Raw genomic sequence first — 13,234 nt, forward strand, 5'->3', positions numbered from 1 at the left:
CTACAATCTCGAGTGTTGAGATGGGAGTAGGATGGAGGCTTACAATCCCGAGATAGTAGAACAGAGGTCTACAATCCCAAGTGCTGAGATGGGAGTAGGACGGAGGCCTACAATCCTGAGGAAGTAGAACAGAGGTCTACAACCCCGAGTGCTGAGATGGGAGTAGGACAGAGGCTTACAATCCTGAAAGAGCAGAGCAGAGGTCTACAATCTCGAGTATTGAGATGGGAGTAGGATGGAGGCTTATAATCACGAGGGAGTAGAGCGGAGGTCTACAATCCAGAGTGCTGAGATGGGAGAAGGACGGAGGCCTACAATCCCGAGGGAGTAAAGCGGAGGTCTACGATCTCGAGTGCTGAGATGGGAGTAGGACAGACGCATACAATCCAAGGGAGTAGAATGGAGGTCTACAATCCCGAGTGCTGAGAAGGTTGTGGGAGTTGCGAAGCTTGTGGAGGATTTTGTGAAGTGTCGAAAATACGGAAAATTTACGGAATTTTGCATAGAGTATTAAACTTTGTGAAAAGGATATGAAGACTTGTGAAATTTGTGTAAAGCGTGAATTGTAGTAATTCATGCGGGGAACACGGGGTGTGAAAGAAAAGTGGAGTGCGGAGTGTGAAGAACGTAGAGTGTGAAAAAACGTGGAGAATTTGCTTATCATTTTTATCATTTTCATCATTATTAAAATTATCAAATTTGACTTCCTTTTATTTTTCTTTAACTTTGATATTTCTTTTAATTTTTATTCATTATAAAATTTCTTTTGTATTCTTCTTTGTTCGTCAAAGTTTAGGACCAAATTATGGTCACACGGCTTTTCATCAATCACACAAAAAGATAATTTGACAAATATGATGAAATCTGAAAGAAACTTTGTTAAACTTTTCTTCAAACGTGTAGTACAACCGGATGTATGCTGAAATGTCAGAAAGCAACATGCTGAGTACATCTGAAATATCATATATCGTGTCTGCTCCGCTCAAATATTGTACAAAAAGTAACAAATATCTGTCCCCTGAGGCAAGCTCATGGTTAAGCCAACCTTCTAAGCCAAGCTTCATGACAAGAGTTCCTTTCTCGCGTACTTAGAGGTACACCTTTTTTTACAACTCTTACGGACGCAATTCTTCTAACTCTGCATCTGACTGGAATCCATGTGGTACTTTGATGTCGTCCATTCTTCTTAATGTGCAGAAACCCTGCGATACGACACTCCTGGGATGCAATGCTTTGCCAAGTCTGCTCCGTTTCCTTTTAAAATTAGAATTGAACCCACCGGCAGCAAAATCTCGACTGATCCTCTGAATTCTCCGAGTCTAACAATGTCAATTTCTCTTCCAAATAAAATGTTTCTCTTGCTCATGAAGGTACTGTACAGAAATGTCTAACAAAATCATAATGATCTATGTGGGGAGGAATGCAGTCCCCTTCCTCGTAGATGTTGATGATGCAGCTGTTCGGGATGCAATTCGCCGGTATTATGCTCCATCTTACCAATATTTTAATCATTCTCTTTATTGCGGACGACATGAGATCCACCTCGTCATATCTCAAGATGCTTTGGGGGTTTCCTAGCCTGTCCCTAACAAAAGCAGCATCCACACTGAATAGTAATTCTACCTTTCCCCTGCATCCATTCTGCGGCTCAACATATGTCTTCTTCTTCAATAATCCAGCTCGACCTCTGTTCATGAGATCAAAAACACAGTCCTGAATCTTTCTTTCATCGCTTTCTGAGAATACCCTAGTGTGTAGTTCTAATCCTTCTATAATATTAACAAATTTTCCTTCAATTTCCTCATAATATTCAATTTCTTGCTCCGGACCCTGCTCATCCTTTCTAACTCTGTTGTAGGAATCCTCTGTGAATGTCTGGGTCGCTCTTCTGTCTCATCCTCTGGAGGAATCCATGATGGTGGCGGCTCTGCAAACTGCGGTGTGTATGGCTCGACCTCCGGGTGGTCTGCATTCCTGAACTTCATGCTGGCAATTGTATAATCTTCAAGCGTCCCATACCTCTTCAGGTGGAGGATGTTACACTCTGGGCATTCTGTGAAGGCTTCCGTTGGCAGCGTCCTCGTCGGGATTTCTGCATTGCACATCGGGCATCCTGTGCAAAGCTCATCGGGGACCTCTGGAGGTGTAGACTCCACAACAAACTCTGGTTCATCCTTTGTGAACGACGAACTAGTGGAAGTCTCTCTTAAACACGGATCATAGATTTCTTATTCATTAATCGGAGTGAGTGTTGCCTCTGCTTCATTTGCAGATCTTTTTCCAGACAAAACAGGGCTTTATGTTTGCGATGATTGGCATTTCAGTGCTGCGTTCTTCTCAGCGACACATCAGGTACTCATTCTGCAGAAGCACCGACCAATCTCCGGTCGGCACGGAGATCATCGACTGTAAGCGGCTAGTTTCCTCCATCGGGTACTGTATCATATCTGCTTTCTTCTTCTTCAGTGAGGAGTCTTCCCTGACACTGATTCTGAGCAATGACAGTAGTCCTTTTGCTTCACGGAGGCTGACAACGCCCATCAGGGGACCCTTGTAGTCCACATTGACTTGACTGTAGTCCAAATCAAAACTCATGATGCCGCCCTAAGCTGCCTCTTCTTCATCAAGTGCGAGAATTAAGGCGTTTTTAAAAGCGAAAATCAACTTCTGATCCGATATTTTTCTGCGGAAGCAAGAAAATATCAGTGCACTGAAATTCAAAACGAACAAGAATAATAACAGATCATTATTAAACAAATTTTAATTTTACACAGGTACGTGTGCATTTAGTTTAATTTAATTTAATGAAGTTTCAAAATTTAAGGAGGAAGAGATTCAGATGTGCAAAATTAAAATTTTTATTTTATTAAGATTAATTTTGTTACAAAAATTTTGGATCTAGTCACAGACGCTGACCAAATAAGCATCCTCAGAATGAGTAACAATTCCAAAAAGAAAATTTACTTCAGGTGACATGACGTCGTATAATATTTCTTCAGGTATCGTTCATTGATTGACAACATCAGTCTTTTACCTCGGAAGTCCACTAATTGGTAAGATCCTCATATTTTTCAATTTTATTAAATTCTCAATAGTTTAATCATAACACACATGGATACACAGTTTTGCTAGTTCAAATAATAAGCTGAATGAATTATCCCTTAATTTTCATAATTGAATCCCAATTGAATTTTGATTAACTAGAAGTCGACTCCATGAAAATTTCAACTTTGGTGCAGCACTCAGCTCCTGTAACACATTGCTCCTTCAACGGTCGAAGTCGATGAAGAGTCTGTTTGGGGCAACTTATAAGTGCAGTCGTCGTTTTTAAAATACTCCCGTACTATTTGGTTCACGCGTTTCATTAACTTATCTAAAATTGTTTTTGAATTTTTATACTAGGGATCGAAGCTGCGGCCCAAACAAGCAGTTGAAAGGCATGCACCCAACTGAGCCCAGGTCGGGCGACCAAATCAGCCGACAACAATCCATGAACCCTAATAATCCCGCCGGAAAATTACAAATCCTCTGAGTGCTTCCTTCAAGGTAAACCAACCTTTGCAAAAGGGCTCCATATTGCTCCTTGAGATGCTCTTCGTCCTCCGCCCGCCCCGCCATAACCCTATCCTCCTCCCTCTACGCCATTTCGGCTGCAAATGCTCTGCTCCGGACATCTCTTTCTACAGAGAGTCCTTCGCAAGAAAGATGGCCTTGGCGGGTATCAAACCCCACCACAGGATTGGTGACTTCGCCCACCTCATTCCCGTTCCTCTTCCATTTGTGTTATTTCATCACTTCGGTGAATATTTGAGCTTTCCTTGCAGCTCTTGGAGTCTCTGGTGGCCCGGACAGCATGGCGCTCTGCGTCTTGACGGCCGGTTGGAAGTCTGAAGGGCTTAGCGGGAAGGTTGGCTCATCCGGCTATATTGATGGGCTTTTGGGTATTGTCGTCGACCATAGGTTACGTGATGAGAGCGCCGAGGAGGCGAGGATTGTGCAAGAGAGGGTGATGAAGATGCGTAAGTTGTGGATTTTGCTTTCCCCTAAATTTTAGGGGCTGTCTGGCAACTGATTTAGCCCTGGGTTTAATCTTGATTTAGGCTAAATCTTGCTATACGGTCATTTTGGACAAAATAAAGCTACAAATTTGTTAAATATGGATTTCATGGATTTAAGCTATAAATTCATAATTTAGTAAGGGTCTGTCTGGCAGCGAATGCAATTCAAGTTATGAGGATTTAGTATATCATGATTTGCTAAATCCTAAGTAGGTTAAATCTGAAAAAATGTATGACAATGGATTTATTAAATCTTGTAAATCCAGTAAGACTGTTTAGGAACTTCTGTCAGGATTTAAGGAGAAATTATGACTGTTAGAGTGCGAAAAGATGAACATCACCTTAAAATTTTCGGTAATAGCCAATTACCTTTCCCAAATTATATTTCCCAAATCTCAGGAAAAAACGAGCTTAAATTACTTTTCCAAAATCCTCATTTGAACAAAATCGAACTAACCAAATAAGAGGATAAATAACAACTCATAAGAATTTTTGGTAATAACCAATGCACACCCTGTAGACATCAAAACCAACCCAATAACTCAATTCAATTTACAATAACTACCAAAAACCCAATATCTGGTGGAAAGTCAACAAACCAAACAACTTTGCCATTAATAAGCATTTTTCAATTAGTATAAACTAAAAAATCTGAGTGAAGTTTAAAAGAAGAGATAGAAGACATATATAAGCAGAGACATCCACATTTCCCAAAAAGAAAAATATAAGCAAGGACATTCAAACGTTCTTTGACAATGACACCGATTCAGACCATGCGGAAACATAGGTTATCCAAGCTGATATGCCAACACATCATAAAAGTAGGGATCTCCAAAACACCTTGGAGAATGATATGATCGCCCACCAAGTATAACTTAAACCTCATCTTAAAATTTCAGGCTGGGCATTTAGGAGTGTAAGAGGAAATAAATATCAATTAAGTTTGATGAAGTGATCCGAAAAATAGATATTGTAGCGGTTACCACGCAAAAGCATGGTCATCCAAGTTGCCCTGCCATTGAGTAGGCATCCGATATTACAGTGGTTACCATACAAAAGTTGTGGCGTCCAAACTGTTTCGCCATGGGATCATAAAAGTAGAGATCCCAAAGCTGATATTGCAACACATATATTCTTCTCTTGCTGATAAAAAAGAGTTGGAGATGGAAAACAAATATATGTACAAGTAGTAAATCAATTCACATAAAACTCTAGGATTGAATTGGTGCATATCAACTTACAAGGAAAAATAAATGAAAGCTCAAATATATGTTTCTCCAAGAATGAACTATCTCGAGGACATAGCAAAGTAGGGTTCCGGAACAAGATAGATAATATATTGGAGGAATAAAATGTATCCGTGAATAAAAAAATGTAATATGATTTAATCAACATACTAAAGAATTCAAATCAACAAAGGTCTGTGCAGAATATAATGCTTAACATATTGCAATATCATCAAACCACATCAGTACTACGAAAAGAGAAAAATCTTTATAAATATTACTGTAAAACAACTTTATATCTAACTATTATAATGATTCATCATCAACATGATATAATAACCAAAACATACATACATATTCATGACTGTGCATACAAATACCTCTGCTCGTTATCCATGAAAGTGTCAGGCCTCCTTAGATGTTAAAAGAAATGTTAAGATAAGAATGAAGTCTTTGCATTTTTTCCCCACAAATCAAATTCCATTGATGTACCATGAAGATGCATGTTGTAACCATGTTTCTCAGATAAATCAAACATTTCTTTTTCAAGCAATCCTTTCTCCATATATAATTTTGCTAGTAAAAATTTAATGGTGAATAAATGTGCAAGAAAGTGATGCATAGTTAACAAGTGTTACAACTAGATCTTATGGTATTTTTCCGAATCGCTAATACAAATTTATTAACTAAAAGACTGATTCTAATGTGACACAAACACTGAGGTAAAAAAATGAAAACAAAACAATCAACTGTTGCGTCGTCTTCGTTCAAATTCTTGCAACATAAGTAAAACTAACATTAATATAATTCCTAAATTAATTATAGAAAAGGAGAATGTTTCCAAAATTCTTACACGTGATTCTAATATATTTACAGCAATTGTATGTCGAATTATATCACATTCAAATTTTTTTCTATTACTTACATGCATGTTTAAGTCATCACCCGTGCTCATTAGCTCTCTTAGTTCTTTATCGTGATGCATTTCATTATGTGACATGTTAAAGTATATATCGTCTCCGTGATGTCTATCTATAAACTTATGTAAGTTGACACAAAAATCACTATATCATCCTGCACGCTTATTGAAAACTGACGCATATGTATTAAAACTTGAAACCTCTCACTCTAGTAGTCAAATGTTCTTACAACTACATTTTGTAATTTAACACGACAATAGTTATATAACTCTTTTATTTCCGAGTAATTCTGAGTTCTTCCACGATACTCAATAAGATGATATCGACAATCTCGATAAGGTGCTAATAATTTGTTGGTGTTAGCATATCCCGAGTCAACGAGATAATATCGCCCTTATGACACACAAAAAGATCCTTACTCAACCGATCAAGGAAACACCCTCATATCAGCTACTCATCCCTCCCAACCAATTGCAATAAACAAAAATTGACAGTCAAATGAGATAGCCACCATCACATTTTGTGATGTCAATCCTTTCCTATTACAACATCTTATCTGTGAGTCACAATTAGCAACAACAAGTATATGTGTACCATTGATCGTTCTAATGGTGTTTTCAAAGAAAAGATAAAATTGCCGATTAGAACAGATGAATGAGTGATATTTAAAATTCTCTGTTGGCAATCAAATGTATTTCTTAGCCAAAAATAATAATGACTTTCCAACTTTTCCAATGAACGCTGAAAGAATTCACATAACTGTCTGTAGGAATGTACATGTGAAACTCCTCTTAGAAAAATACCAAGCTGTTCTGCAAAACTCATATTTTTGGTATCACTTAATAGATTGCGATTCACCAGATTTTCTCGTAGTTGGGTGAAAGCTTTTGTTGGGAGCCGAGATGTCCAATAAGAACATCCATAACATACTAATGCTCTTTGTATGCCCTATAAAACATCAGTCTTGGAATAACCCATCATCATCGGATGAACTACTATCAGTTACTCTTGGGAATAGCTTGTTAAGGGCGTTAGTTACATCAGTATATTGTTAATGAGATTTTACATATTGTCCGATACTCTTCCACAAGAGTAATTAGGCATAACTGTGATATTGAAACAAATTTTTTAGACAAAATGCGGCCTTAAGATAATAATTTATTGAGCGTTAAATAACAATGATTACAATAGAAACAACACTGCCTGGATAATAAAATGAATAAAATTACACTATAAAGATAACCTATGAAACACAGACATAAATAAAAAAAACACTACATCAACCAGTGGGTTATTGAAATTTTGACACTGAACAATTAAGATGTTGTTATCGAGGACCTTCAAATCCAGATCAAATATGAATAATAATAAGGATGTTTGGCTAGAATGAACTCAACTCAACATCGAAGCTGAGGACCTTGGTATCCTGAGAGAACATGCCATTCTTGTGTCCTTTGAGCGCATTTAAAAGGAAGAGTGTAGCTTCTTCTAATATGTCAGCTATACTTCTTATTTTTGCAAGAAACTCATTCATTGATATCGGGACATTCTGATCCAATGATTCCTTCAAAGCTACAACAGTCCGCACCTGCGCTGAAAGTAATTTGTTGAATGCCTCCTTATCGACTCTTTTTTTATATCACTTTAACACCAGAACCTTCTCTTCGCTGCGTCGTTTGGTTCCAGCGCTACATGGGTCCATCTCTTGATCTGCCATTGAGTAATCGTTGATTTTTATGCACAGGGTTATCGACATGCTAATATCCTCGATCAAAGTAATATCATTCAAAGCCATGAATTCATCTTTGACTATGTATATTTCATTGGCTTGGTTACCGTCACAACAACTGATTTTCTCCTCAACTCTCGATTAAGAGTTGAGTTCGCCCGTATGCCAACAATAATATTCTCAGCACAAATATTCTTGAATATATCATATTGGTGAAATGGATTTTGTTTAAAATGACTCAACTTTGAATTCTCTTGAAATTCAATGAATTTTAATTAAATCGTGCAAGCAGAATTCCTTAAGTGCAATAATTTGGAAAGAATTATTTTTATCTTATCTATAAGATTTCATCTCAAAGTTCATCTGTTGTTACCGGTAGATGTAGCTCTTCATCCCACCCCCAACTGCTTTTATTTGACATTTATTACACAATTTTGAAATTAGTTTTCATATTTTTGAACTTTGTCATCGCCAATGGTCTGGAATATGAAATGCCTAATTATCTATTAATTGTTTTTATGATATCACTCCATAAACTCTTCTACAACACACCAGTGATAATATTTCTACAGAGATATTGCTCCATGAGTAGCTCCCATAGAACCACATTATGGCTAAATTTTGGTGTTGTCTAGCAACGGATTTAGCCCTGGATTTAAATGGGATGTAGACTAAATCTTGCCAGCTGGTCATTTTGGACAAAATAAAGCCATCAATTTGTTAAATCCGGATTTCATGGATTTCAGCTGCTAATCTTGGATTTACTAAGTCCAATGAATCGACGGATTTAAATCCGCGGGCTAGGGATTTATGACACGGGTAGGTAACAACTAAGTCGATAACATTTGATAAGGCTATCTCTTCCTCCCTCCTAACGGTCTTCTTGTCGAACTTTCGTCTACCGGGCGATGATGCTATATCTATGGTGGGATTGATCGCCTTTCTCTCACGGTAACATTCTCACCTTCTCTATTCGAGCGATTTTCCCCTTTCCGAGTTCCAAAACAGAAATTGTTTTCTTCTTCTTTGCTTTTTCGTTCACTTAAATGAGGTTCGATTCCTCATCATATGGTGTATACGAACAACACGGATTTTCTCCATCATGCCTTCCTATTTCCTTGCCTTGGATTCAAGTTTTTGGCCCGCTGCTGTTTGAGATCATAGCTTTAGTTTTTTTATTTTTTTTATTGTGGCTAGTTTTTTGTGAGACATGAATGCTTTCTACTTTTTGGGAGGCAGATTGGAATTTTTTTGCATTCATACATTGCATCTAATTTGCTTACATGATGAAGAGGGTTCTATGGTTGGGTTCTTTATATGCATTATATTTTTCTCCCTTCTAGGGTGCTTAGACATAACATGTGTTGGGTTCTTTATATGCATAAAATTTTTCCTATGATGCAATAGCTATGAAAAACCTTGGGCAATGGCATGCTATGGTTGTGATTTCTGTATATACATAAAATTTCTTTCACGATGAAATAGCTATGAAAACCCTTGGCAATGGCATGCTATAGTTGTGATTTGGCCGGATCCAAGTTAATTGCACCTTAATCCTAACCAAATGTTGGTACCATATAGTCCCTTCTAGTGTCTTCTGAATGGAAGCTCCATTAATGTTTTCTCTTTGGCGATTTATCATTATGGGGTAGCATGAGCCACTATGTTCTGATGGAAACATTTCAACAAAGTAGAAAAGGGGGCTGCATACACTACAATCAATACAATTGCTTTTTCATGAAGACTAACACACATACCACTGAATTCTTATATACTTACATGCCTAACAAACACACTATTGACAATCACAATGATGATCTATCCAATAATCGATTTGAGGTATTTTTAATTGCATTTCTTAGATAAAATTGAAAACGCCTGTGAATGTATAATTTTATATGAAAAGAACCCCTTATGCTATGTGATGTCATGTTTTACTTGATAGATTCTCTATGTGTGAAAAAAAATTATGTTTACAATGATATTTAGAATTGAGCTCGCATGAGCTTATGAAAGCGAACCTTGACACTTTTTTTAAGGAGTTCTCAATAGTTCTTTTATCTAGATTGCTTGTGTCTTCTTGAGGCTCTTTTGCAGAGCATGCAAAAGAAGGAAAAAAGAAATTGCATTATACATGCAGAAATCCTCTATTCAGTCTTATCTCCACCGTGTGATTCTATTTGTGGAATTTTTGTATTACAATTATCAAGAAATATGCAATAGTGTGTGTGGAAGTAATGTTTGAGTGATAATTTGCTATTTGATGAGGAAGAGTGTGTTGTTGAAGTAAAAGCACACCACCGTACGATTTAGCATTAGTTTGAATACACAAATGCTATTTTGGGATGTATATTATTGGAGAAACAATTAACAAACACTTTTTGAGTCTAGCTTAATTTTTTCATCCAAAGTTAATCACTACCACTTTAATCCAAAAAAATTACTGTCTATAAATGAACTAAATATAGTGCTCTCTAAGTCTGACGAAGTTAATTATATTCACGTATGATTCAAACTTCTTGATGAATATATCTTCTTATCTTATTGTGTAACAGTTATGTTAAAAAGATGGAAATGGAAACGAAAAGACAAAGAAGATGATGTGAGGTATCAGAAGCCAAAGCAAGGGAGGTCAAGCGGGAGATTCCAGAAGCTAAATAGAAGGGGGGGGTGAAGAAACGTTAAGATTAGGAAGCTCAATAGTTGAGTTCAGCTATAAATTTGTGGTATGATGGAGGTGAGACTTACTTGAGAGTTGAACGGCGGCGTCTCTATCAAGTGGAGGAGGAAGTAGTGTTGTTATTGTGTCAAGTCGAAGTGGAAGATGAAGGAGGAGCTTTGATCGTGCCCTTGCCCAGGCGAAGAGGAGGACAGAGAGAAGAGTCGATCGTGCCCTAACTGAGCGTCGAAGAAGAAGCAACGACGAGTTGCAGGAGTCAAAGAGGACGATCAAAGAGATGCTCTCTCGTACGTGTATTCAGATATCGCACGTAGAGAAGGCGATCGCGTGCGGAATGAATTGGGCCAAGTGTTGGAAGAGGTAAGGGTAGTTTTATTTAAGTGATATAATAATAATATTAGTAGTAATAATATATATGTATATGATTAGATAAAATAAGATGAGATAATTTATTAAAATTGTAATAACATAATAAATATGAATACCATGTTTATTTTAGGCATTCAATTTTTGAGGAGTCGATGTCGGGACAAAATTTTTCTGAATTAAGCGTCATCAATGTTAGTACTTGTACTTTTAAACTATAGTAATAATTTGTTTACTCTCAAATATATTTATAATTGATATTTGTGCATCTGTTATTCTGATGGAGGTATTATTTTCTTTAGTGGTCATATCTTTATGGATGTTGTTACTACTTACTCATGTATTGTGTGTATGTTTATATAGTATGTTGAATTGAATGCTACGAATACATATATTTATGTTGATTGCTTCTATGTGCATGATTGACTGTGATGAAGAACCCCTTGATGGTACTGATGCGAGAACACTAATGTATCCGTGCACGCAAATGAAAAATGATATTGATATTCGTGTGTTTTAACTGACACAATTCTTAGACAGTGCCTCCTGTGACAGTTGTATGAATATGAAATGATATTGATATGACAATGATATAAACCCTTTTGAATAATATGTCAAATGTTACTATTGATTTATAAAGAAGCTTAACTAACATGCATATTGTTCTTTCTTTTCTTTATATTGTTGTAGTTTAGAAGTATGAGTATTGACTGACTTCGTTTATCTCACTGTTATTTTAACTATTTTTTAGTTTTGATTTAATTATTAAAAGATGCAACAATCCTAAACTAGTTAAATTTTAATTGCACCACTTCAATTTAATTTGAAGTGGCTTTTCAGCTGTTAATTTGAACGTTAATATAGAAATTTTTTTTCACATCGTCCGAGCTTTTCTTCTTGCCTCGATTAACTCCAAGCTCCGAGCTTTCGTTCTTGCCTCGGTTAACTCCAAGCTCCGAGTTGGGTTGTGACAAAAGTGGCATCAAAGATAAGATTTATGATTAATTTATTGAATATTGATGAAAGAGATAATAAGATAATTATAAGAAAATTTTAATAATTATAAAAAATAACGTTAACTTAAAGTAATAATTGTTATATATTCAGATATAGTGATATACCCGCAATCATAGAAGAAGAAGATTTGATTGAAAATGAAGTAGTATAATCTACTATACATGTGAACACGAATGTGCTCACCAAAATGGTGGCGACAATGACTCAGTTGATTCAGGAGTCCAGATCGCAACCTAATGGAAGTGATATAGTCACTGTAGATATGAACTTGAGATATTTCAAGATCTACGTCCATCTTTGTTCAAAGGAATTGAAGACCTAATTGAAGCGGAGAACTGACTAATGAGGATAGAGAAGATATTGGATAGCATGGCTTGTCTAGATGGAATGAGAGTAACATTGGCGACGTTTATGTTGGATGGAGAAGCCAAAAGGGGGTAGCGTGGCAGTGTCAGGACAGGTTAGGGGACATACCCAACACGATGCTTAATTGGGAAGAGTTCGTGGTGATATTTAAAGAATTGTTTGTACTCCTATCAGCTTGACGACAGATGTAAGACAAGTTCATTAAGTTGATGCAGGAGAGAAGACGATCATGCAGTACAAAGCCAAATTCACTGTATTTCGAGATTTGTGCCACAATTGATCGCTTTTGCAGAAGCAAAGTGCTACAGATTCTTTTGGGATTGAAAGATTCTATTAGACAACTGTTAGTACCCTTGGGAGTTGATGACTACTCGGTATTAGTGGAACGAGCTAGAAATGTGGAGATCGACTAGCAGCTTACTCAGAAGCGTAAGGAGATACACAAAAAAAAAATTATAGAAAAACATGTAGATCACTCAGAAGGATTCAATGATAAGAAATCCAAGAATAATCCGGGTGGAGTCAACAGAGGTACAAATCAAGGTATTGAAACAACTTATGCCACATGCGGAAGACAACATAAAGGTGAATGCTTAACGGGTCTAGCATTTGTTATTGGTGTTGTCAGTCTGGTCATATAGAATGATATTGTCCATCTCTTGGCCGAAAAAGCTATGAGATCAAAAATCTGGAGCTCCTTCATAAAAGACTGCAGGTGGGCAGAAAAAGATAGTCAATCACCTCAGCTCTTGCCTAAGGCCAATCAAGGCAACCTATTCGACCTCGAGCATATTCCCTTACTCATAATGAACCTAAAGAACCTATTGTCGCTGATGGTGATGAGGACTGATTTGTTTGGCTTTTTTTTTCTT

The 13,234-nt window shown here is 36.9% G+C and overlaps 1 protein-coding gene across 2 annotated transcripts in view; it reads left to right on the forward strand.

The window, feature by feature from the left end:
• Positions 1-3,366: 3,366 nt before the first annotated feature.
• Positions 3,367-13,234, forward strand: part of LOC110037616 (tRNA(Ile)-lysidine synthase) — a 64,365-nt gene continuing 54,497 nt past the window's right edge. For both annotated transcript variants that reach the window (XM_020742309.1, XM_020742308.1), the window contains exons 1-2: positions 3,367-3,742; positions 3,825-4,019. In XM_020742309.1, coding sequence (XP_020597968.1) covers positions 3,589-3,742; positions 3,825-4,019 — 349 coding nt within the window. In that variant the 5' untranslated portion in view covers positions 3,367-3,588. The remainder of the gene's footprint in view (positions 3,743-3,824; positions 4,020-13,234) is intronic.

Source organism: Phalaenopsis equestris, unplaced genomic scaffold (assembly GCF_001263595.1).
Source record: "Phalaenopsis equestris unplaced genomic scaffold, ASM126359v1 Scaffold222338, whole genome shotgun sequence".
NCBI classification, from domain to species: Eukaryota; Viridiplantae; Streptophyta; class Magnoliopsida; order Asparagales; family Orchidaceae; genus Phalaenopsis; species Phalaenopsis equestris.